Here is a 27214-nt window from a genome sequence, read left to right on the forward strand (position 1 = left end):
AAAACAAAAAACAAAAAATAGCTATTTAAGGAAGAGATACCAATAAACATAATACAGTGCCATTGATAGTGCATTTTTGCCTGAGTATTATTATACAGCCACAAGAGTGGCTGTATACTTTAGCCAGCGTGGATTTTGCATTCTGCAATGTTAAACTGAAAATACCATTCTGATGCTTCCAATAAGCTCATTTTAAAGCAAAACCTTACAAAACTTATAGTCCTGAACTCAGAAACGCTTGCTTAACAACCCTCTACATTTTCATGGCAATACACAAAGCAGTCAGAGAGAATTGAGAGTTCAAAGTGTAAAAAGACACAGGAAAAAACCAGACCCCATTTGGACTTTTTTCTGAGTTCTCATAATTTGTTGAAATTACTTAAAAATCATTCATGTTCACAGAGTACCTATAATCCTATTACTGAGCTTGCCCCATACTCTGACCTTCATCTTCTGCAGTTTAAAAGTTTAAAAAATGCCTGGCTGATTTTTTAATTAATTTAAGAAATTTAGCATTGAAGTCAATGATAACCCTGGGCATGCACAGTAAGAACCAACTGTCAGTGTTCTAAAAGCCAGACTCACAGCTGCTTGGCTTGGCTAATCAGGGGGCCACACCCATGCCAGATCTTTATTTCACTTGAGACAATCATGGCTTCCCCCAAAGAATCCTGGCAAGTGTAGTTAGTGAAGGCTGCTGAGAGTTGCTAGGAGATCCCCTGTTCCTTGTTACCAAATTCTTCCAAGCTACACAGCAAGTGGATTGGACTGTGAAAGACCAACCCAAATTGTGTTTGCATTTTGACACATTTGTAGGGCAGTCCAATATCTCAGAGAGGAAGTCAGGTCTCCTGCTCCCCTGGTGCATTCACTATAGCTGCCCAATTTCCCTGCTTTTTAAAGTTTGATAGAAATGTCTGTTGGCTATATAGGTATTATGTTCTTAAACCGCAAGTTTTTTTGCCTATTCGTGAATATGCATATAGTCATGAAAGTAACATGCAAGGATGTGTTATGTGAGATGAAATTGCTTTTCAAAAATGTGTATATTATGCAAGATTGCATGTAAAAATGTGACTATTAGGAGAAATTTGCACTAAAATGCTGGTGAACTTTCATGAGGACTTTTTTTTTTTAAAGCTAATGTATGAGGAAATATGGAACACTGAACTTAAGACTGGAAAAATGAGAAACCGAGAGAAACTGAAATTGACATAGTTGCCCATCCATTCTCACAGGGAAAACCTAATTGGTAGTCACTTCTGTTGTCTCTAGTGTCATTCCACAATGGGTCACACCAAAGCAAAGCAAACCCCCACCCTGCAAATCTGCAGCATATTCAATCAAAGAAAATTCCCTAGTCAGAATGGAGAGGGTCAGTCAAGGATTGCCTGAGGCATTCCGAAGACTACTTCTAAAAAAGACAAAACTGCTATTCTGTGATGGTGAGGCATTCCAGAAAATCCAGGTCCTCTGTGCTAGGTGAAAGCTTGGACTCAATCTCCTTTGGCATCAATCAGATTTTTAATTAAAAAAACACATAGGAGACAGGAGGCATCTATGGAAAGCTGGTTTCTAGTGTGCTTGGTTTGTGCTTATTTGTGGAGAAGACACTTCTATTACATGACCTACGCACTACATTTAAAGTGGCCAAGGGCTTTTTTTTTTTAACTGCCCTATAAAAAATAGACAGGTTCTTTTCAAATACACACTTCAGTTTTGGTTCAATAACATTAATTATAATTAATATATGTTGCAATCTACTTAACCTGCAATATTGCACGCACACACACACACACACGTTGATGGCTCATGGGACTAGGATGCAGTAAAGTTATATCTCTGCCAGCCTCCACCGGAGGGAGGGAGGCTCTACTGTGGCAGAAGTTCAGATTTCTCCAGCTGGCAGTAGTCAGCAGAAAACTCCAAAACAGAACATTAGGGGGGTGGGGCACCAGAGACTTTGGAACCCTACTGATCCCAAAGGGCTGAATCCTTGGGCCCTTTAACTATATTAGTCCTGGAGTTGGTGAGACAAAAATAGAGAAAAAACTGCCCCCAGGCTCCCACCCTGACCAGCAGGAATGGACAGGAGTTTTGCATGCAGCAGTGGCTTTCCAGCAACAATCGTCCCCACCCCCAGTCAGGATTGCTCTGACCATGCCTTATAAATGCAGCTTCTGGATTTCTTCTCCATATACTGTAAACATACATATAAGTACAAAAGTATGTATATTGTTCCTGCATACACAAAGTGTAAAATCTATAACCCTAAAAAAATACTTGTTTTAAAACATTTGTTTTCCTTATAACCCAAACTGCAACCTGGAATATACTTTTTTTTACCTTTGCTTTCTCAAAGTATATTCTCCTCAGATATGAAAATGAACTAGGTGGAAGATATCTAAGATCCCGTACATTTTAACAGCTTTTCCTTGAACCCAGAAATCAAGAGGATACTCCAGTCGGTGACCAATTAATAATCTAGTAGCCCAACTACCACGCCAAGTGCTGGCAACTTTTGTCCCTCAGCCACTTTGGCACAGTGACACAGACATATTCCCCACAGTAAAGATTTTGCTCTGACAGCTTCCCTCAAAGCAGAAAGAGCCAGTCAAAATACAATTTCAAAATTTTCTCAGCTCCCCACAGATCAGCTTCTGCTCTCTGGCTGTCTTTTTTCATCATCATCCAAAAGCCGGTCTTTTATCAGAGATGTAATTGCTGGAAATATTCCTCTCTCCCCCCCCCCACCAACCTCCCCATTGCCATGCTTGCTTAAACTAGAAACAGATAATGAGCAACTTTCTGGAGAAGGCAGAGATGCTCATTTGCTTATTTACTGCCTTTGCACTCTGCCCTCCTATTCCTAACACACAGCTAATGTTACATTGATTTTTTAAAAAGTGAAACCAAATCAAACACCTTGCAGTTACATATAATCATACAGAAGATACAACCAATCAATTACTTAAACCAGGGATGTGGAACCTGTGCCCCTCCCAGATGTTGTACTACACCTCCCATCATTCCCGACTATAGGCCATGCTGCTGAGACTGATGGGAGTTGGAGTACAACAACACCTGATGGGCCACAGGTTCTCCATCCCTACCTTAAACAATTAAAGAACTTCACAAAATATCTCTCTCCTCTGGCCACATACAAAGTTGTTACCTGTTTCCTAACATATCTGAGATGTTGAGCCTAGCAGGTCTGTTTTCAGGGCGGACGTTTTGCTGGTCCTCATCTTCCCTGTACATTAATTATACAGAGAAATATAATTTTCCCTTCATGGTTAGATTTAACCTTAACCAATCCTGAACCCTCAGATTTCTTAGGATTATCACAGTAACAACAACAAAAACAGCCCTATGGAATCAAAAATCAAAAATAACAGCCTACATTTCACTTAAGTTAACGCCCTGTGAAAGTGGAATGTGCTGTACAGTATGTTTGAATGTTTTACCCTTTGAGAATACTGTTTTTGTTTTGTAATTTTGCATTGTTTGTCATCCTGAAGAGTTCCCATAAAGTGGCCTATAATTGTTAGGGGTCATGTACAAAATTTGGCTCCCACAATGCCCAGCACTTGCCTGCCTTTCCTGTCAACTCAGAAATTCCTGACTGCTTTGAAAAAAAAATATTCCTAAGTGAAAGGACTCTGAAGAAGGAAAACGTTCAGATGCAGCACTTTCTTGTTGCTGCAAGGGCGTGATGGAAGAGGGTGTGTCTGTGGAAAGGGACAAACACCCTGTTCCTTCAACAAGCAAATAAATCAAGCTATGGCTTCAGTAGTCATGCCGCTAATATCTTGGATTGCCCCATACGAACCTTTAGTGTGGCAGCACCTACCCTGTGGAATTCCCTCCCTTTGAATATTAGGCAGGCGCCATCTCTGCTATCTTTTTGGCGCCTTTTGAAGACTTGCCTCTTTCAACAAGCCTTTTAAGTTGAGACCTATCTCAGTCTGCATCTGTATCAGAATTAATATGTTTTTAATAACGTTTTTAATCCTTTTTTAAAGTTTTTTTTAATGTTTTTAATGCTGTTTTGTTTTAATGTATTTTAAGATCTGTTTTTATGATGTTTTAGTGCTTTGTTTGCCGCCTTGGGCTCCTGCTGGGAGGAAGGGTGGGATAATAAATAAATACATAAATAAATACATACATAAATACATACAAGTACAAGAGCAACTCTCAGGCTGTTGCTTCCATGTACATATCTCACATTTCAAGTCCAACCACACAACACAAAAGAACCATTATCAGATCAATAGGAGTGCATTTTTTTAACACATAAAACATTAAAGTTCATCATTTGATAGGAGGAGAAACAGTGGGTAGAGGTGGTGTTACTATTTAAAATCATTTTACCCACAACATTACTCAATCTGTGCAGGTATGGGACCTATTAGAATGGTTTGCCCTCAGAGACTAATAGATCCAATTGGTTTTGAGATGGCTCTGGAGGATTTCATGGCATATATGGTTGGCACTCCTGTCTAAACCCTGGTTGATCTGTGGGCCTTTGACACAATCACCCCTGAGCACCCTCTCCCACTTGACAGAGCTAGACTATCTCCTCGGTATACGCCAGAGCTGAGGGCAATGAAACAAGCAGGGAAATGGCTGGAACCCAAGTGGAAAAAACGCAATTGAACACTAACAAGTGCTCACTATTGAGCCTACTCAATGGCAATGAGGGCAGCAAGAAGTACTCTGCTGTTTCCATTGCATCCTTACTGTGCTGTCAGATGGCGCTTTCCTAGGTAGTACATTCTGGCCTGAATGAGAGGGGAGAACTGGTTGTGACCTTTAAAGCCTAGGCAGCTCAGGATAGCAGTATCTCAAGGACTGCCTATTCCCATATGAACCAGCCCAGACCCTCTGGTTTTCATCAGACTCTGAGCCTTTTTAGTGGTAGCCCCGTCTGCGGAATGCTCTCCTCACAGCGACTCGCCTGCTGCCTTCCTTGTCCATCTTTAAGTGCCAGGCTATGTCCTTTTTGTTCTCTCAGGCATTTGGTACTAAAGCCTTTTATAGTGGTGCGCATCTGGGGTGGGCAGGACCTATCCTTATTAATAAGTTGCTGGATAAGCATTTTATTTATTTATTTATTTATTTAATTAAGCTTATATACCGCCCGACTAGCAACAGCTCTCTGGGCGGTGAACATTAAAAATACAATAAAAATAACACAATACAATATATCACAATACAAAACTGTACAAAAAACTGTACAGTCTAAAATCAAAATATAATAATTTAGAATTAACAGGAATTAAAATGCCTCAGAGAAGAGAAAGGTTTTAACCTGGCGCCGAAAAGATGATAGTGTCGGCGCCAGGCACACCTCCTCGGGGAGACCATTCCATAGTTCGGGGGCCACCACTGAGAAGGCTCTAGATCTTGTCACCACTCTCCAGACTTCCCTATGAGTCGGAACCCAGAGGAGGGCCTTCGTAGTAGACCGTAGTGTACGGGCCGGTTCATATCGGGAGAGGCGTTCCGACAGATATCATGGTCCCGCGCCGTATAAGGCTTTATAGGTAAGTACCAACACTTGTATTTTGCATTGTTTGTTTTTAAATGTTTCTGGTTTTAAATTGTTTTATACGGTGTATTTTATTTTGTCAAGTCGCTTAGAGACACTTTCTTCATATAAAGTGACTGATAAATGTAATAAATCATCATTATCATCATCACAGCCCTCCATCCCCACCCAGCTGCTATTCTTACTTTTTTCCCCTATAAGGAAAAATGGCAGCTTTGGAGACAGGAAAGTATACAGACAGATCCCACTGAGATGGCATGTACACCCATCATTTGAAATCTCTCAATCCCATGAGCAGAGCTACTTGGGGAACAAACCTATGTTATATAAGGGGACATGAGCTTAAAGGTCTTTCCCACACCCCATAGCAGAAAGAACATACTTTGGGCTCTCAGGTACTACCAGATAAAGAATATTAGGAATATCCCCTGCCAGCCTATAAGCAAGCACTCTGAACAGCCTCAGTATGATTGATGCATCTATTCCAGATACATAGAGGGCAATCTCTAACAGGCCTTTTAAAATCATTCACTAAACATTGGAATGGTGCTGCTATATGCAAAGTATGGGCCCCAGGGAACAGAATTCTAATACAGGGAACTTAAATCCCACATCTGAATGATAAAACAAGCAGATAAATGTTGACATGCTGATCCAAGTAGCCAGAAGTGGATATATTCAGGGACCTGTATTGTGAAAAGTGGACCCCAGGGGTGGAAAAGACAAATTGTAGGCTGTCTTGCATTTGATACATGCCTTGTATGCCTCTAGTAAGACAGCCAAATTACCTATCATTCTTTTAACAAAATATACAGCCACATTAGACTGCCGCCTTTTCTTTCTTCTTTTCCCCCTTTCAATATTCTTTCACTTGCTATGCGCTGAAGTTCTTCAATAAGCTACAAGTATGTATTATGCAAATATATTCAGAGCCATTCTTCCTTCTCCAGTAAACAGGGCCCCTTATATTTTATGTATCAGAAGCAAATGGCTTCACTTAGGAAGCATTATGGTCCTTAGAAAAGGAAAGATCACTTCATTGTTTTGCACGGCCCAAAGTCTACACCGAACCAGCAAAGCCAAACTATGTGCATGTTTACTCAGAAGTAGGGGCTGATGGAAGCTGTAGCCCAAAACATTTGGAAGGCACCAGGTTGGCTAAGGCTGCTCTCAGCACAAAGTTGTCACTTATGTAACACACTTATGTAACAGATAAATTATGATTACTGATAAAGCACCACCAGTGTGCTATGTATGCATTGTTGAATTTCTCTCTCAAACACACACTAAACAAACGCCATTTGCTTTTGGGGGGGAGGTAACGAGGGAAATATTCGGTTTCTACTCTTCAACAAGGAATTCCTGTTCACATATGGCATTTGTGTTATGACTTTCATGTGCAATTAATCAGACATGAAATCCTTTCAAGTGGATGCGCATGCTCCCTCTTTCCTTGGAAAAAAGGGTCAAACAGCAGTGCAAAGAAGTAGACTACAGCCAACAATGGCAGGGAATACAGACATACCCTGAGGAGTAATGTGCATACAGCCTCCAAAGCATGCATGTGTCCCCCTCATCACAGGCAGGGTAAGAACAGCCCTAGATTAAACATGCTCTACGTTTCTATTTTCTTCTTCCTGCCATGCTAACAGCTGCTTCTTGCTCTCCAGCACATGTATATACCACCAGAGGCCACTGGTTTTTGTGGTCCAAGCACACACTGGCTTTTCTTTAAAGACAAACAGAAAACATGGTTCTGGATACCCATGAAGTTACCTTTAAAGCACATCCAATGCACATTAAAAGCACATGACTTGCCCCAAAGAATCATGGGAACTATAGTTTGTTAAGGGTGCTGGGAGTTTGCAGCTCTGTGGAGAGAAAACTAGAGTTTCCAGAATTCTTTGGGGGAAGCCATATTATTATTATTAGCTTTTTTCCAAAATGAAACTCAAAGTGACTTACAAAAAAAAATTGTGCTCAAAGTGGCTTACAACAAAAGCAAACAACAATTACAAAAACAATTTCATAATAAAATAATACAACAGCAGTAATAAAACAATAACAAATGTCACAGCAAACACAAAAACCTTTTCAATACTATAAGTACGACATTACATTCATTAAAGCCATATGCTTTAAATACGTGTTGGATGTGCTTTAAATGTATGGTATGGATCTCTGGGTTTCCGAGTAACTATGGTTTAGAATGAACAACTGAAGCTTCACATTCAATTTTTTTTCAACCAGTGCACAATTCAAATTTGATTTGAAGAGTGAAAGTTTAAATGTATATGACTTTCACTTTTCAAGAAAGAAATCGAACAGCTTGATGCTATCCATGCTTACTAGGAAGCAAGTCCAACAGGGGTCAGCAGGACTTGGATTCAGGTAAGAGCACATGGCATTGCACCCAAGCTTGTAATTCAATATAAAAAAACTTTTCTGAAAGGATGAAATGTGCCTACAGAGCATTCTCTACAGAGTCCCATGTCTCCACCATGGCAAATACCCAGAAGTGTACATGCAGGCTACACAACGGGTCATTACAGGGAATGTGTGGTCTGTGCACAACTCTCATATTTCACCTGAACATTCCCTCTGTGTGATACCAAATACTTGCGTTATGCTGTAGAAGTTGAGTGGCTTGCATTATGCAGAAAGGAAGTGCTGGATACAGATAAGGATTATGCACACAGACCGCACATTCCCTGTAATGGTCATGTATGCAAGCCATACAACAGGCTATGTGCTAAGGAAAAGAGAAAGACAGGTAAATAAGACTCTGGGGATTCTCCTAGGGCAGAACAATGTGCAGGCAGTGTATCTGCTGTGGGACTATGAAAATGGAAATAGACTGCCTTCAAGTCGATTCTGACTTATGGCGACCCTATGGATAGGGTTTTCATAGTAAGTGGTATTTAGAGGAGGTTTCCCATTGCCTTTCTTTGAGGCTGAGAGGCAGTGACTGGCCCAAGGTCACCCAATGAGCTTCATGGCTGTGTTGGGATTCGAACCCTGGTCTCCCAGGTTGTAGTCCAACACCTTAACGACTACACCACATTGGCTCTCATCTGTGGGACTATATCACCCCTTTAATAGTTATACAAAATGTTTTAACTTTTGTGTTCACTGGACTGAAATTATAAATACATAAAGTTCACTTTAATTGGTTTTTTTAAATTCATCAATTTAATTAAAATAGTTAATTAGCAGGCAAGCAACAGTTAATCAATCAACTGGTTTTAAAATGTTCATAGATTACTTGGACTATGATGCATCCAAACTCAGAGGAAGGCAATGGTAAACCACCTATGAATACCTCTTACCATGAAAACTCTATGAATAGAGTATCCAAAATGCAGCATGAGACAGTTCTGGAAGATGAGACCCCCAGGTCAGATGGCACTCAGACAGCTATTGGGGAATAACAACAGACAAGTACGAGTAGAGCTGTGACTTATGACGCCACTGGGTCAAAGCCGAAAGAAAGCTCAGAGGCTGATGCACACAGATGCGAAAGGAGAATGGGAACATGGAATGCGAGAAGCATGAACCAGGGAAAGTTAGAAATTGTCAAGCAAGAAATGGAATGCGTCAACATTACAATACTTGGCGTGAGTGAATGAAAATGGACAGGAATGGGACATTTTCAATCAGGCAACTACAACATATGTTATGCAGGAAATGAGAAATTAAGAAGAAATGGGGTTGCTCTAATAGTGAGAAGTGATGTAGTAAAAGCAATTAGGAGCTATAACACAAGGTCTGAGCAAGTGATATCAATGAGATTAAATGGGAAACCTATTAACATAACCATCATCCAATTCTACTCTCCAATGGCGAACACAGAAGAAGAGGAATTGGAGAGATTTTACGCAGAAGTACAGGAAGAAATTGATCACACACCAAATGCAAAACTAGGAAACAGAGAAGAAATTGTGGGAAAATGGGGCTTAGGAGATAGAAATGAAGCAGGTGAAAGACTTACTGAATTCTGTGAAGCCAATAATTTGTTTCTTGCAAACACATTGTTTGACCAACCAAAAAGACAACTGTACACATGGATATCACCAAATGGTCAATATAGAAATAAATTTGATTATATAATTGGTAGCAGAAGATTGAGACGTTCCATATTTTCTGCAAAAACAAGACCAGGAGCAGGCTGCAGTACAGATCATGAACTGGTAATATTAAAAATCAGAGTAAAGCTAAAGAAGAACAAAACAATCACAATGCCAAAATACAATTTAAATAACATCTCAGAAGAATATAAAGATCAAATAAGGATCAGATTTGAGACTTTAAACGTAGTTGACAGAGAACCAGAGGAACTATGGATTGAAGCCGGAGACATTATCAGGGAAGAATGCAAAAAGACAATACCTCTAGTTAAGAAGAAAGAAAGACCTCAGTGGATGACTGACAAGACTCTTAAAATGGTTAAAGATAGAAGGAAAGCAAAGGGAAAAGGAGATAGAAACACAGTCAGAACCCTAAATGCAATAATACAGCGACTGGTATGTAGGGACAAAGAGAACAATTACAATAGTTATTGTATAGAAATACAAGGACAACAAAAAAGGTAGAACAAGAGCCCTATTTCAAAAGATTAGAGAAATTAAAGGGAAATTTAAACCACAAGTAGGGATGTTGAATAATCAACAAGGGAACACACTGATTGACCGAGATGAAATAAAAGGAAGATGGAAGCAATACACTGAAGAATTCTATAAAGGAGATGCAAGGATGACAGATTCATTCACAGAGGAACTGTATGATGAAGAACCAGAAATTTTAGAATGTGACGTAAAAGCTGCTCTTAAAATACTTGGAAGAAACAATTCACCAGGAACAGATGGCATACCAATAGAGTTGCTACAAGTTACTGAGACTGAATCTGTCCAAATTTTGACAAAAACGTGTCAACAAATATGGAAAACTAAACAATGGCCCACAGACTGGAAGCGTTCAATATATATCCCAATTCCAAAGAAAGGGAATCCCAGGGAATTCAGTAATTACTATTACCCTAATATCCCATGCCAGCTGCAACAGTCCGGTTCTAAATCTCCTTTCATTCTGTTGTTGTTGTTATGTGCCTTCAAGTCGATTATGACTTATGGCGACCCTATGAATCAGCGACCTCCAAGCCTTTCATTCTAGATTAAATTAATCCGGAACAGTTTCAGTTTCACCCTAACAAAGTTTAGAATCGCCTCTGCACGTATGATACGTACGTATGTACATTGAAAAAGAGTAGATAAAATCCATCCTGTGGAAATGTGTTAAGGCAGGGGTTCTCAGACTTTCTACTCCCAGGGCCTACTTGAGACAACTGAAAAATAACTGAGACTCACCAGTCACAAAATGGTGGTGCAAGGATAGAGCTAGCCACAAAATGGTGGCAGATGGAGGCAGTGTTTGACATACTCACCTGACAATTACTGACGTCATCTTCTACTGATATCTAACCTATATTTGGAAATGGCTGCATTCTTTGCCATATTTTCCTTGTGGCAAGGAGTTCCATAGCTCAGCTTTCCTTCAGCTAAGCACAGAAGTACTGCGCTCTGGAGGTATTATGACTCAGTTTCCCCATTTTAAGAAGAGTGTGATGAACTAGAGGCTTCAAGTCAGTTGTGGGGAACCTGTGGCTTTCTAGATGTTTTCTGAACTACAACTCCCATCAGCCCCAGCAAGCTTGGCCAAAGGTTAGGGATTATGGGAGTTGTAGTTCAGCACCATCTGGCAAGCCAAAAGTTCCTCACACTTGCTCTAAGTGAAAGTTTATATATACACACACACATACATACCATATGCGCAAGCACACACACACATATATATATTTCCTTCCCACCCCCTCCCTCTCTCCCCCTCTCCCCCTCCCCCTCCCCCTCCCCCCCTCCCTCCCCCTCCCCCCCTCCCTCCCCCTCCCCCCCTCTCCCCCTCCCTCCCCCTCTCCCCCCTCCCTCCCCCTCCCTCCCCCTCCCTCCCCCTCCTCCCCCTCTCCCCCCCTCTCTCCCCCTCTCTCCCTCACACACACACACACACACACACACACACACGCATGCACACTACTTGTTTCTTTCATCACTCCTCCCTGGTCCTTTCCTATTGCTCCTATAACCATTTTCTGCTATTAATCTCTTCCATTCTATTCCCAGTTTGTTTATTTATTTTTTTAAATTATTACTGTTAATAAACAACTTTTTGTCTCACTTTGGAATTTTCTTCAGCACCTGCTCTGGCCTTTCCCCCTCCAAAGGAGGAAGGCCTTCTTTCCTCTCCTGAACGTATGTCTCCTGCTGATCACCTTTATTCAGCAATCAGCGTACAAGGAGTTGCTAGTACACCACGCAAGTGAGGAGGCACCACAGGGCAGGTTAGCACTGAGGCCCACTGGTGAGTCCCAGCAGTTTGGTAGCTCATCGCAAATGTTTTTAAAACAGATTTCCTTCACAACTTACGCAGAATACAGGGCTGTTGTGTTAACTCATCTCTGGAATAACTCACTGATGCTAAAACAGATCAGCGCCACCCACCTACTGATAATATGAAGAGGGAGAGAGTTCCACACTCTTACCATTCTTCTAACCACACAGATTATACTAGAATGAAGGTCAGGAAGCAGAGTAAGGAACCCACTCTGAATTCCAAAATCCGTAGTAGGGCTACACTTTTTTAGGCCAACCAAAACATCACAAAATGATGAGTAAGTTTTTCAGTTCTTCAAAACTCTTCATGAAGCTAAGTATGGATCCCACAATTCTCTGAACCTAATCCACATTCCAAAGTGACCAACATCTTGATCAGCCTCCACCTAATTTCTTCCACCCTCTCATAACACCCCCACACACTCCTCAAATTCAAAATTTTAGGGCAGATTTATAGATGCACACTGATAGTGGGAGCTGCCTCCAGTAAAAAGCATAGTGTCTGAGGTAGTGTGGATTGATACAACAACTGACCTGACACCGTAGTCACCTCACCAGCCTGTACATGTGAATGCACCCCTCCACCATTTCCTTTCAGTGAACAAGATTTTGACATACACACACTCCTCCAGCAGGTACTCGGTTAGTCAGTCTGAAGGACTGTGTGGTACCCCTACTCTCCAGTTGGGTTTAGCGCTCTCACTCACCTGTCGATACTGATCACGCAGAGGGTCATAATGGAGGCGGTGCAGCACATCACGTCCATGGCGATGAAGACGTTGCAGAAGACGCTCCCGAAGATCCACTCGCCGCCGATGAGGTCAGTCACGCTGACAAAGGGCATGACGGCCACGGCCACCGAGAGGTCTGCCAGGGCCAGCGAAACAATAAGATAGTTGGAGGGCTGCCGGAGCTTCTTGACGAAGCAGACGGAGATCACCACCAGGCAGTTGCCGGCGATGGTCAGCAAGGTGATGAGCGACAGGATGGCCCCGATCACCACTTTCTCCACGTTGCCGTAGCTCAGGATCTGTTCCCCGCACTGCGTGTCATTGCCAGCGTCGCCAAAGCCCGGGCTGGGGCTGCTGCCGCCGCTACCACCACCGCCTCCTCCGGGGCTGGCGGTGACCCCTGGCAAGAGCTTCCCGCCTATCCCTAAGCGGGGCGGATTCAAAGAGCCAGAAATCATCCTCACGCTGCCGGAGCCTCCGCTGCCCAGCTGCCGGGGAGCCTCCGGCGCGAAGCAGCGCAGGGGGTTGGAGAGGAGGGGGCAGCTGCTGGTGCCGTTGAAGTCGAGGACCATATTGAGGACGGCTGCCCAGGAAGCCAACAGCCAGCCCCCCGCATGCCCGCCTCTCCAAGCAGCGGTGGCGGTTCCCAGCGCTCTGGCGGCGGCGGGCTCCTCCTGCCCAAGCAGGGAGCTCTCTCTTCCTGCAGCCCAAAACACCAGCCCCCTCCCGGGTCAGGATCGAGCGATCACCGGGCAGATCCCGCCACTTCCCCGGGATCGAGGACTCTAGCATAGTCCGCTCGGCTCCCGCCGGCTGGTAGCGGTGCGGGTGAAGAGCAGGCTGCGCTCTGCGTGGAGATCTGCCTCCGCAGGGGGCAGTGTGAGCCCGGAGTCAGCCCAGCCCATTGGTTCAACAGCAGGCTGGCCACGCTGACCCCAGGATCCAGCAGCCGCGCTGCGCCTGCCAGCGGTCGATGCCACCTACGCTCGGCTTAACTCGACGGCAGCTACAAATCGCAGCACAGGCTAGCTGAGAAGTTTTCAGTTGAGTAGAACGTCTCTTCCCTCGCCTGCTGCGTTCGACTGTGGCGGCGTAGCCGTCTGTTTCCGCCCCTCTTCCAGGCATCACACGCCTCCCTAGACGGGGAGTACCGGCAGTATGATTAGAGGCGTGGTGCTCTATTAGTCCAGGGGTTGGCCTGAGTCAAAGCCAGGGCAGGGCTTAGCCCCCGAACATATCTCCGTGTCTAGATTCAACCTTGGGACACCCGCACTGATGATACCCGGTGCTCGCCGGAACTCAGAGCATCTTTCCTTCACCGCTCGCGAAGGGTGGCTCCTCTGTGCTTGGTTCACACATTCGTGTTCGCCGGCTCTTGACTGCACTGAGCGCCTGAAATCTCGCAGATCAGCCCCGAGCTCTCACAGTACTTCAAGCGCTATGGGGTCAGTTCACAGTCACACGTGGTTATGTGTAGCTAACCGCTGAGAAATCAACTGATACTCACGTGATGCACATACACCTCTGAAGTGATCCTGGGTAATCACGACAAAGTCTACCGTTCCCACTGGTTTTTTCTTACTCTGCCAGGTCTCCAGTGCCTTTAATAGCTGCATGGCAAACAGAAATTCAACGGGTGTGGCTATTCACATCACTGAATCTGCCAAAACAACAACAATCTGCACCTACTCAAATTCTGCCCCTTGTTCAGCTGATAAAAGCTCATAGCCAAACAAGTTAGCAACAATAAACTTAGAGGGAGTGCTGAGTTCTCCACAGCTTTTGCTTTTAAAATTATACTCTGCATATCTAGATGGGCCAGTACAATCCAATTTTATTTTCTTCCAGCCTGTACCAGTTTTGACATGCAGTAATTCAACAGGTTAAGCTGACTAAAGTAATGACAACAAAAGATTTATGTAACTTTAAAGTTGATAGTGAGGACATTGAACCTGTCAAGGATTATCAATAACTTGGCACAGTCATTAACCAAAATGGAGACAATAGTCAAGAAATTAGAAGGCTAGGACTGGGGGGGGGCAGCTATGAGAGAACTAGAAAAGGTCCTCAAATGCAAAGATGTATCACTGAACACTAAAGTCAGGATCATTCAGACCATTCCTGATCTCTGTGTATGGATGTGAAAGTTGGACAGTGGAAAAAGTGGGTAAGAGGAGAATCAACTCATTTGAAATGTGGTGTTGGATGAGAACTTTGTGGATACCATGGACCATGAGAAAGACAAATAACTGGGTGTTAGAACAAATTAAACCAGAACTACCACTAGAAGCTAAAATGAAGAAACTGAGGTTATCATACTTTGTACACATCATGAGAAGACATGGCTCACTAGGAAAGACAATAATGCTGGAAAAAAGAAGGGAGTAGAAAAATAGGAAGGCCAAACAAGAGATTGATTGATTCCATAAAGGAAGCCACAGATCTTTCCAGATCTGAACAGGGTGCTTTATAACAGATGCTATTGGAGGTCACTGATTCATAGGGTCGCCATAAGTCGTAATCAGCTTGAAGGCACATAACAACAACAAAGCTGCCCCATCAATGTATGTCCCTACTCCATGATTAGGGGAAAAAGTTGGGGAAGAGGCTAGAAGGTGGGAAAGAAACCATTTAAGAGAGGATATTTTTTTCTGTTAGGGCCACATTCTCTCAGGAGTAGGGACCCGCAAATCTGTCAATTTTGGTTTCTCTCAATTTCTTATTTTTGCAGTCTTAACTTTGGTTCTCCACATTTCCACATCAGTTTGCAATTTAAAAAAATACCTCATGAAAATTCATCAGCATTTTTATGTGAATTTCTCCTATTGTACACATTTGGCACACATTGTTGCCTAATATACACATTTTTGACAAGCATATTTCCCCCAATATTAGGGCTCATCCAAACGGAGCGGGATAATCCATGTTTTCCATATCCGGTTTGTCATCTGACAGTCCTCACTTTGCCTGTTTGTTCGCTCTTTCCCAATAAAAAAACCCGCTTTTTTTGCGCCCACACACACAGTAAGAGGACCCGTACTTCTCGCTTTTTCCCAGCTCCGCCCATAACACTCCCCCCATCAGCCAATTGGTCCGCAAAAATATGACGTATGCTCCTCTCCCCCTTTGCAACAAAGCACAACAAGGCACATGCGCTTATGTACGAGCGCGAAAGTTTGAATTTCCCGATGGTTTAGTAGTAGTGGCTGTAATGGAGTTCCTTGTCGCTCAGCACTCTGGAGCAGCGCGGGCCGGGGGGGTGTCTCCAGGTGCCCCTAACCATCCAGGGGGATTGTGGGCAGTGCAAGGGATCAGCGCTTGTAATCGCCGGGCGAATCCCCCCATAACCCTTGGGCTCATTCACTGCAGGGTTCAGCCCTGGACCGTTATGCGGCTCGGCGGCAGGAATGCTGCCCCTGAGGGAAGCAAACAGCCCCCCTCCACGGGTGGCCGCTCTTGGCTTGGGCAGGGAAAGCGGGCAAACAGCCCCACATGCTGCTGTGTCAATCTGCGCTGAAGCGACCAGCACAGGCTTTGCAGTGTTCCCTCTGATAAAAGAAACATGCAAACCACTTATATGCCTATAATTCCTGTATTTTTGTTTGTATTTGCTTTTTTTTTTTCAATTAATTTTTATTCTAATTTTCAAAACCAAAATAATACAAAAAGAAAACAACACAAATCAATAACTAATACAATACAAAAAAAAATACATATATATAAAAATATTGACTTCCGATTTGTCATAGTTCAGCTATAAATCTATAATATATAACAAACCTATCTCTTAATAGATTATAAAATCACCTTCCTCCAACGGTTATCTTAGTTGGTTTCAAATCTCATTAACATCATATCATTTTAATATTCCACAAAAAGTCAAAGAGAAGTTTCCAATCCTTGAGATATATATCAATCAATTTTTTCCCCTAAATAAACATGCCAATTAATCCAGCTCATCAAATCTACTAAATCCAGTAATTTCAAAACACTATAATTCAACTATAAATCTATAATATGTAACAGACCTATCTCTTAATAGATTATAAAATCACCTTCCTCCAACAGTTATCTTAGTTGGTTTCAAATCTCATTAACATCATATCATTTTAATCTTCCACAAAAAGTCAAAGAGAAGTTTCCAATCCTTGAGATATATGTCAATCAATTTTTTTTTCTAAATAAACATGCCAATTAATCCAACTCATCAAATCTACTAAGTCCAGTGATTTTAAATCGCTCTTCTGTCATTATCCATATTGGGTCCATCTTCCATCTTCCATCTTTACGCACCCAAAAATCTTGCTGTCATAGTCATATAATAAAAGTCTGATAGGAATTTCCTCCATCACAGATATTTTCTTGCCGTCAAATCCAAACGTATCACTGAAGTATTGTTGCAAAGCCGCATCTCTGTTCCTCTTTTCCACATGATACACTAGTACATCTCTTTTTTTTTTTTTTCAATAATTTTTATTCAAATTTTCATAAAACATACAAGACGAAATCATAAAACATTCAAAGACAAAAAACAAAATCAAAAATAGTTAAACAAAAAAAAAATAAAAATAAAAATAAAAAATAAAGAGTAAAATATTGACTTCCCATTTGTCAAAGATCAGATCAGTTATAAGTCTATAATATATAACAATCCTGTCTCTTAAGTCATATTATAAAATCACTTTCCTCCAATAGTTATCTTACTTAATCATCAAATCTCATAAACATTACTTTATTCTTTCCACAAAAAGTCAAAGAGAGGTTTCAATTCTTTAAGAAATATATCTATCAATTTTTTTTTCCAGATAAGCATATCGATTAATCCATCTCATTACTAATTATGATAATCTTATTGTCATAACCATAGTCAAAATAAACATTTCAATTAATCCATCACATCAGAATCTGTTAGGTTCAGTAATTTCAGTAGCCATTGTTCTATTACCCCTATTAGTTCCATTTTCCATCTTCCATCTTCAGTAGTCTTGTTAAGTCCAGTAATTTCAGTATCCAATCTTCCATTATCAGTATTCCATAATAATCTTGCTGTCAAAGCCATAGTCATATAGTAAGAGTCTGATGGGAATTACCTCTATCCCAAATATTTTCTTGCCATCCATTCTAGATAGGTTGCTGAAATACTGCTGTAAAATCATATCTCTGTTCTTTTTTTCAAAATACACTGGGTCATCTCTTGAAAGTTTTTCCATTGTCACATGGCTGCAGTTAATTCCATAGATTTTCTCTATATTGGGCTCCATCACGTCATTCCAGTCCAGAAGATTATCCATGCCATTGATAACTTTATCTCTAGAATCTTCATTAATTTCTTCAGAGATAACATTGAGTTCCAAACAATAGATTTTATTTCTAAAGTCCATAGACTCCAAATCTTTTTCCTGTTCCACGTTTGTTCCAATCTCCGGGGTCTCCTCTCTCACAGGGACCCCTGTTCCAGTCTCCAGGGTCTCCTCTCTCACAGGGACCCCTGTTCCAGTCTCCAGGGTCTCCTCTCTCACAAGGACCCCTATGTCTTTAATCTCCTGTGTCTCCAAACAATAGATTTTATTTCTAAAGTCCATAGACTCCAAATCTTTTTCCTGTTCCACGTTTGTTCCAATCTCCGGGGTCTCCTCTCTCACAGGGACCCCTTCCAGGGTCACCTCTCTCACAGGGACCCCTATATCTTTAATCTCCTGCGTCATTTTACTCAATTCAATTTTCAACTCCTTACAACCCTGTCGCAGGTTTTGTTTCGTTATCTCAATCTCATCCATTATTTTCTGAAACATAGTTATTTCCAGATTCTCAGCCACTTTCTTAATTGCCATTTTAAAAGAAAAATATAGGAAAACCACTTCTTATTTCAGCAACAATTGGGTTAATACTCCAAACTTGGTGACATCACAGTATAAACAGAGCAGACAGCCTTATCTCTCCATAGTTAAGTAAACAAAATGCAGTTCCCAGGATCGAAACAATTAATGGCAGTCGTCAGAAAACAGATTCGTCAAAATAAAATAGACCAAAAAGAGAGTAGTCTCAGACAATATAATATTCTTCAAAATAAAAATCTGGAATAGAAATCCCTCTTCTGTGTATATCTTTAGAATGCAAATCCAGGACAGCTTTTTGCAACAAAAACAGAGATAAGCTATTAATTAGTGCGTAGCAGAGAGAAGTTATGGCTCCCCAGTGAGATGTCAAAAACCGATCAATCTGGCAAATCTCTTTTAAACAGCAACAATTTAAGTCAAGTAAAAGAAAAATATAGAAAGAAGAGTGCTTGCCTGTTAGTGCGTTCTCTCTTAGAAGATAAGGTGAACGTTCGCTTTATCAGATAGAGCTTGCTGTTGAAAATCCGTCCCACCTTCGTCGGCTGGACCTCGTCCCATAAATTAATGAGATCTGGTCGCCCCAACAAAAATAGGCTTTGAGGTTAATCTCTTCGTTTCTCCCTACCCGGGAGAAGTTTAATCAGTCAAAAAAAAAGAAAAAACTGACTGATATATCTGAATAAGCTTCTTTTGAGGCAGGAGCCCGTCTCAAAAGCAGGCACAGGCTAAGTCACCCTTCCCGGAAGTCGATACACTAGTACATCTCTTGAAGGTTTTTCCATTAACACAAGACAGGGATTAATTCTGTTAACTTTCTCCATTTCAAGTTCCATCAGATCCTTCCAGTCCAAGAATTTTTTTGAACCGATAATATCTTTATCTCCAATCTCTTCAATTCCTTCAGGGACAGCGCTGAATTCCAAACTGTAATATTTGTCTCCAGGATCCATCCATTTTTGTTTGTATTTGCGATATTTCACAAAACCGACTGTATGCTTTTCTACCTTTAACGTTTCTGGAGATACACATGATTGCAATTCCACTTATTTCTCCAGAACAGCAAGTAACGATGTGTCATGTCTAGGAAGGTAGACCACCAGTCTCTATGGTTGCAGGTGGCTGAGACGCTCTAGCAAACCACTTATATGCCAATAATTCCTGTGGGTTTTTTGCTTGTACAGTAGGACCCCGCTTACCGGCGCTTCACATTCCGGCATTCCGCTAATGCGGCAACAGGAAATTCCCCCTTTTAAAGCCGATCTTGCGGCATTTTGCGACATTTTCGCATCATTTTCGCGCGACAGCCCCATTATAGTCTATGGGTTCCGCTTCACGGCGATTTCTGCTTTACGGCGGGGGCCTGGTCCCTAACCCGCCGTATAAGCTGGGCCCTACCTTTTTTGGGATATTTCACAAAAGTGACTGTATGCTTTTCAGCTCAGCTGGGCTGCGGAGAACCTGCACTCTGTGGTTGAAATTGACAAGACTCAAAGAGAGTAGCCTTGCAGGCAGGAAAACGAAATTGACTAAGGGTGCATGAGTGTCTGTAACCCAAGAGGAAAGCCTCTATTTCTCTTCTGCCCCCGCCCCCCTTGACTCTGGATGCTTGGAAGCAAAGACCAATACGTTCAAGAAGGGCATTTGATGGGGAGGGGGGAGGGGGGGAGGTGGAGGTTAGGCAAAGATAAATATTTTCTTCCTTGAAAAAGTTTACAAACAACCACAATTGCATATCTCACCCTGAGCGGCTGCCCAGTTTGCAGGCTGGCTAAAAATTAACTGCTGTTGCTGCTTCTGCGCAAATGCGCTTTTTTGCATCTGTTTGCATCTGCGCAGTAGAAGTTGCAGGGCCCCCCCCAACACCACACCATTGCTCTGATAGGTTCCTTTTTCCCAGACTTTCCCCAGACATTCGTGCACATGTGCAACAGTGGAAATACGTGATTGGCTGAGAATGAGGGAAGGGATATGGAGAACCACCCAAGAACTGCCCATCAAACACCCACAGCTGTAAAGTCTGCAGTATTGCATCCGAGCGCCTGAAGGTACAGCGGATGATTCCCGGTTTAAAAAAGCAAATCGCATGATTTGCAGTATTGCAGGAGCGGATTTAACCGTGCCAAAATGCACAAAGGCACGTGGCGTCATATGGACAACCGAAAAATAATGAAAACACAAAGCGATCATGTCACACATTTTACAGCCGTCTGGATGAGCCCTTACTTTCCTTAATATAATGCAGCTCTGTATGTTATTTTCACAAATATCTGCATTTTTTATGCCCACTTTACCCCAGTATATGCATGTTTGTACACATTACTTGGCTGGAGAATGGTACTGCAAGAAGTGCAGATTTCAAAGGGTGGCTGTGCTTCAGTTCTTATGTTGCTTCAGAAAGTGTGAGTTAGATAGATTTGCCTTGAAATTTCAATTGAATTGAATTGCATCCTCAGCCCAGCTCAGGAGTAAAGTCAATGGAGCGTACACACACATATTTCTTTTCTCTTTCTGCCACACCCCTCCCATTTTCCCCTCCTTGCAACCACATGAAATTAGGCTAGGGCCCTCAGCTTTAATATACTCAGCCTAAGAAAGGTATTTCCATCTTTCTCCTTTTCTCTCTAGGGATAGCCAGATAGTCAGAGGGCTCCTATAATCTTAACCAGTTGTCTACAAGGGAGAATTTGGGTTTTCAAAAGCTGAGCCTCCTGAAGTCATCTGTGTCATTAGAGGCACAGGAGCCCTTTGCCCTCACTCATCTCAGCTGTAACTGAGTCTTAGGATGTTTCCAAATGCCATTTTTTGGGGGAAAAAATCATCCTGATTTGTTTGGGGCAAGGTTAGATGACATTGCTTCAAAGCAAGCGTTGTCCCCCACTTTCCAGTTTTCCCTGTCACTTTCCTTATTGGGGAAAAAGATCTTTTGGGGAAGTGGGTTTGTTGTGCAAGACTTCCAAATCAACTCTTAACTGTGCAATCTGAATTTGCCAGTATGTGATGGAATCCCACCCAAAAATAGGGACAATCTTGATTACCTTTGTGGTCATTGCGTTTTTAAAAAAAAGCTAAACAAGAAAAAAAATGGTGGTAATTTGTGGTGATACCACTGCCAAGGGCCCCTCCTAGGGCCCCCACCAGCAGGCAGCAGCAGCTGAAGATCAGGGTAGTAAAGAACTGGAGGTGCAGGGAAAGAAAGGCAGAGGACTGGCGATTCAAGGTAATAAGAAAATGGAGACAGCAGAGAAATGGTGAGGCTATAAATAACAAAGAGGCCTCCCGCTGGATGGACTGAGAGCATTTTCAGAAATAGAGTAAAGCTGCTCCAACTGCCTTTGAGCAGTGCTAGAAGGGGGAGGAGAGAACGTGGGATGGGTTTGTTTGGGGGGAGGAAAGGGGGCGAGGTGGTTTCCTTTAAAATTAGTCCAGACTCATTGCTCTCCAAAGGAAAGAAGTGGAATCATTTTAGGCCCAGCTCCACAGAAGTGGGGTGGCACCCCAGTGCTGCTTTTGCGCTCTCTCCTGCACTTTATATGGGAGTGCGGCCATTGGTAATGCAGAACAGGAAATGTAAGAGAAGCATTTGGAATTCAAATGTGCATTCTGGCTAGGGTTGCCAGGTCGGAACCATCCAAAAACCTGAGAAAATGGGGGCGGGCCCTAGTGACATCACGGGGCGGGCCCTAGTGACATCACGGGGCGGGCCCTAGTGACATCATTAAACATGATACATTGTATCAACCACGGTTGCTTGGAGCATACCATTCAAAAAAAATTCTCTGGAGATTAAAATAGAAATCTTACCTAAAATAGGGTGTTCCTAGGTCCATCTGAAGTGACAAGGTCATTCTTTCTCACAAGCTTAGGGTGATGCAAAATGGAAATGGACTGCCTTCAAGTTGATCCCAGATAGGGTCTTCATGGTAAGCAGTATTCAGAGGTGGTTTACTATTGCCTTCCTCTGAGTCTGAGAGGCAGTGACTGGCCCAAGGTCACCCAGTGAGCTTCATGGCTGTGTGGGGATTCAAACCCTGGTCTCCCAGGTCACAGTTCAACGCCTTTAGGGAACATTTAATATAGCTTACTTGCTTCTGGCAAGAAGGGTTTACGTGCCCTCAGGCCAGGCCATTATTGGAAGAAAGAAGCTCAGTGTTGCAGAGATGTTAGATGGGAGCACAGATGGATGACCCTGAAGGCAGCAACTGTAAACATGCTTATTAAGGAACTAAGCCCCATAGAACTCAATAGGAGTTACTTCTGAGTAGATACGGTTGCAGCTATGTTAAGGACAAGGGAGGGCATTCTAGGCAAAACAGACAAATAATTGGGTGTCAGAACAAATTAAACCAGAACTATCACTAGAAGCTAAAATGATGAAACTGAGGTTATCATACTTTGGACACATCATGAGAAGACATGATTCACTAGAAAAGACAATAATGCTGCGAAAAACAGAAGGGAATAAAAAAGAGGAAGGCCAAACAAGAGATGGATTGATTCCATAAAGGAAGCCACACACCTGAACTTGAAAGATCTGAACAGGGTGGCTCATGACAGATGCTCTTGGAGGTCGCTGATTCATAGGGTCGCCGTAAGTTGAAATCGACTTGAACATAACAACAACTGAGTGACTCACAGAATAAAGAATAAAATGCAAAAGTTAAAAATGTGGCAACACAATAGTTAAAAGTACAACAAACAATAAAATGCACCATAAATTTTCCTTCCTAATAGAGGAAAACAAAAACTTCTTGCAGCTCAGATGACAGAATATTATACAAACACATAACAAACAATGAGAGTTATTTTAAAAGCCTGGGTGGGCCTCTCTGGGGAGGCTATTTCAAAACAGGGGTGCCACCATTAAGAAGGCCACTCCCTGCCTCACGTCACTTGGCAGGGGCTCAAGGGGCAGGGACTCTGATGGAGAGGCAAACCTGTGGGAGCCCTCCAGATGTCACTGAACTACAACTGGAGCTGATGGGAGTTAATTTTGGGTAAGTATATGGTGTGGTGTACAAAGCCAGTGTGGTGTAGTGGTTAAGGTGTTGGGCTACAACCTGGGAGACCAGGGTTCAAATTCTCACACAGCCACAAAGCTCTCTGGGTGACCTTGGGCCAGTCACTGCCTCTCAGCCTCAGAGGAAGGCAGTGGTAAACCCCTCTGAATGCTGCTTACCATGAACACCCAATTCATAGGGTCGCCATAAGTCAGGAGCAACTTGAAGGTAGTCCATGTCCATTTCCATATGGTGTGGCAGCTGGCCCATGAGGCCAAAGGGGGCCCTCCTCCCTCAGCCTCCCTGCCTGCCCCCTTACTTACAACCAATCAGGAAACAGCTCTGCCTGCCGGGGCTCTGGGTCCATCTACTGTTGATCTTCCTGCCTTCTCCCCTGACAAATCCAATGGGGGACAGCACTTTATTTTGATTGATATTATATCCCACCCTTCCTCCAAAAGGAGCCACCTTTAAACTGGGACACACACACATGTCTTCCTTCTGTGCTGGCATGTGCCTCTGGTGCGGGGTGAGCTATCCAGGAAGATTTTGCAATGAAATGGAAGTGAATGAAGAAAACAGGAGAACTATTATGTGTTAGCTTTACAGGGGTGCAAAGAAGCTCTTGGTCACCCACCAGAAAGGGGCACAGGGCGGCACCTCAGCATGACAAGAGTCACTCACTCACTCTCTCTCTCTCACACACACACGCACACTCTGCCTCCTCAGGGTTGCTCTTGCCAGGAGGTTCCACTCGCACCCCAGGACAAGACCTCACAGGCAGGCTGTGTAGTGAGGTGCAGTTCCCCTTTGCGCAGCTGACCCTTCCTCATCCTCCCCAGCCCAGCGGTTCTGTCACCCCTTCCCAGGTTTCTCTTCCGGTGGTGCACAGGAGCCTCTGAACTGGGCACGAACGGTTGCCTGGTGAGCAGCCGGGGAAGTGGCCACATTTGGGGAGCGATTCCAGGGAGGCTCTGAGCTGCCTTCTGACTCTCTTTGGATGCCTCAAAGGGCATCTCTCTGCAAACAGAGGCAGCACAACTCCAAGTGCCACACTTGGTGAAAGTGGTCTCAGTTGTGTATTTTTTAAAAAAACTAAAGTGTCACTTAAAATTTTTTTGCATGTGTACAGAGAGTCAAACAGAAATCAATTTAATTCACACACACAGTGTTGTGCAAAAGGCTGAATGGGGTATACGGCGTGGGATTCGGGCTCCCTCCCTCCCCCCATAGCAGAAAGGCTTCATTTAGCTGCAAACAAATATGTCTAAATTGTTAGAGTAACCAAGTCACAGGCACTCTTACTCAGAGCTCCCCATACTCTCTCTCTCTCTTTATCTGCCCAAATTCTGGCTCTGGGTTTTAGGAGCTGTCCTGGTGCCCACTTTGTGGGCTTTGGGTGTGTGGTTTTTAGAAAGAAGAGAGCAGGTGGGTGGCAGTGAAGGTTCACCTGCCCTTGCAACTTTCAAATGTGTCTTTTGGATCACAGGGAAATATCCTTCGTAAAACCAGTCTTTCAAAAAACCCTAGCCAGGACACCATCCAACCTCAGGCTCATGCATCCAGCTGGGCTTGCTATCAACCCCCCTTTTACCTAAAGTGCGACCCACTCTTTCTGGGCATTTCCTTCTTCCCATACTTGGAGGCTCCAGAAGGGGGGAGGGCACTTGGCTCTCTCCAGCCTCTCTCTTTCTCTCTCTCTCCAGCCTCTCTCTCTTTCTCTCTCTCTCCAGCCTCTCTCTTTCTCTCTCTCCAGCCTCTCTCTTTCTCTCTCTCTCCAGCCTCTCTCTCTTTCTCTCTCTCTCCAGCCTCTCTCTCTTTCTCTCTCTCCAGCCTCTCTTTCTCTCTCTCTCTCCAGCCTCTCTCTTTCTCTCTCCAGCATCTCTCTTTCTCTCTCTCTCCAGCCTCTCTCTTTCTCTCTCTCTCCAGCCTCTCTCTCTTTCTCTCTCTCCAGCCTCTCTCTTTCTCTCTCTCTCCAGCCTCTCTTTCTCTCTCCAGCCTCTCTTTCTCTCTCTCTCTCCAGCCTCTCTCTTTCTCTCTCTCCAGCCTCTCTCTCTTTCTCCAGCCTCTCTCTTTCTCTCTCTCTCTCCAGCCTCTCTCTTTCTCTCTCTTTCTCTCTCTCCAGCCTCTCTCTCTTTCTCTCTCTCTCTCCAGCCTGCCACCCACAGCAGCAGTGGACGCCGGATGGGGCCAGCTCCTTCTTAGCCCCGAGGACGGATGGCCGCTTCACCCCTCCTGCTGTGGGCGCTGCTGGGCGGCAGCGGCTGCGATGGGCCCCCCCAGCCAGAGACACTGCGGCGGCCGCCGCCACTGCCGAGCTCCATCGCGGTCACTCCCGCCCAGCGGTGCCCACAGCAGGAGGGGTGAAGCGGCTGGCCATCCTTTCCGCAGGGGAACTGGCTCCGGGGCCGGGGCTAAGAAGGAGCCGGCCCAGCCTGGCCTCCACTGCCACTGCCTCTTCACGCCTCCTGCTCAGGCTGCCAGGCCGTGTGGGCCCCGTCTTGGCAGCGGTTGCTAGGAGACAGCGTCCGAGCGGCCTGCCAGCCTCAGCAGGAGTGGAGGCTGGCCAGGGCTGGCTCCTTCTTAGGCCTGGAGCCGGTTCCCCTGCTCCAGAAAGGACAGCCGGGTGCTTCACCCCCAGCCAGAGACTGCTGAGCCCAATCGTGGCCGCTCCCGCCCAGCGGCGCCCACAGCATGAGGGGTGAAGCAGCCGGCCATCCTTTCCGGAGCAGGCTCCAGGCCTAAGAAGGAGCCGGCCCAGCCTCACTGCCACCGCCTCTTCACGGCTCCTGCTGAGGCTGCCAGGCTGCTCAGATGTCATCTTCTAGCAACCGCTCCCGCGGGGGCTGCTGCTGAGTGGGGTCCCTGAAGGGGCGGCGGCTGGACGAAGGTGCCCACGTCGTGGCAGACATGGGCCAGGCGGCTGCAGACTCCACGTCCAGCACCCTCACCTGGGTATAGCACAGAAACAACTATGGCAGTCCTCCTGTCTCTGCAGTGGAGTCCCTGCCTCACTGAGAAAGGGCGGGAAGGCGGCCAGCCACAGCCCAACGTATGCATGTGTCAATCACTCATGCGTGGCTGAGGGGGCCAATTAAAAGCTGGAGATCCACCTGTTTAATGAAACTATTGCCGGAGGCCGGAGACGGCCCCCTTTTGCCGGAGACTCCGGCAGAAAACCGGAGATCTGGCAACCCTAATTCTGGCCAATGCAGTTTTTACATTTGCATTTACAAACTGGTATAAAACTGCATAGATCTAGATGAGCCACAGTGCAGACCTGGAGCGTCTGGAATGATGAGGAAGAGAATGAATGCCTTTGAGAAGGTCCAGAGAGCCTTTTTCTACACCACTGAGTAGTTGCTGCAGCTAGCCATCTCGCATACCTTGGATAAGAGCGTAAGAAGAACCCTGCTGCAGCAGGCCAAAGGCCCATCTAGTCCAGCTTCCTGTTCTCTCAGAGGCCAACCAGATGCCTATGGGAAGACTACAAGCAGGACCTGAATGCAGACCACACCCTCCCCACTTGTGAATCCTAGCAACTGGCACACAGGGGCATACTGCCTCCGACAGTGGAGGTAGAATATGTAGATAGTGGTAGTAGCTCTGGGCTAAAACACCGCTTGATGTAGAAATCTTTTAATTATATAGATTT

General features: G+C 44.1%; 1 protein-coding gene across 3 annotated transcripts in view; it reads right to left on the minus strand.

Annotated features, from left to right (window-relative positions):
- Positions 1–27214, minus strand: part of HTR7 (5-hydroxytryptamine receptor 7) — a 101959-nt gene that overhangs the window by 46236 nt on the left and 28509 nt on the right. For 2 of the 3 annotated variants that reach the window (XR_009763974.1, XM_061635462.1), the window contains exon 2: positions 12702–14335. Coding sequence is in view for 2 of the 3 variants with exons in the window: in XM_061635462.1 (XP_061491446.1) it covers positions 12702–13297 (596 nt within the window). In the remaining variant the exon portion in view is untranslated. Of the gene's footprint in view, positions 1–12701; positions 14336–23078; positions 23163–27214 lie in introns of those variants that run through there. The other variant, XM_061635463.1, reaches the window with a different exon arrangement.

This window comes from Rhineura floridana, chromosome 7, assembly GCF_030035675.1.
Source record: "Rhineura floridana isolate rRhiFlo1 chromosome 7, rRhiFlo1.hap2, whole genome shotgun sequence".
In the NCBI taxonomy this organism is placed as follows: Eukaryota; Metazoa; Chordata; class Lepidosauria; order Squamata; family Rhineuridae; genus Rhineura; species Rhineura floridana.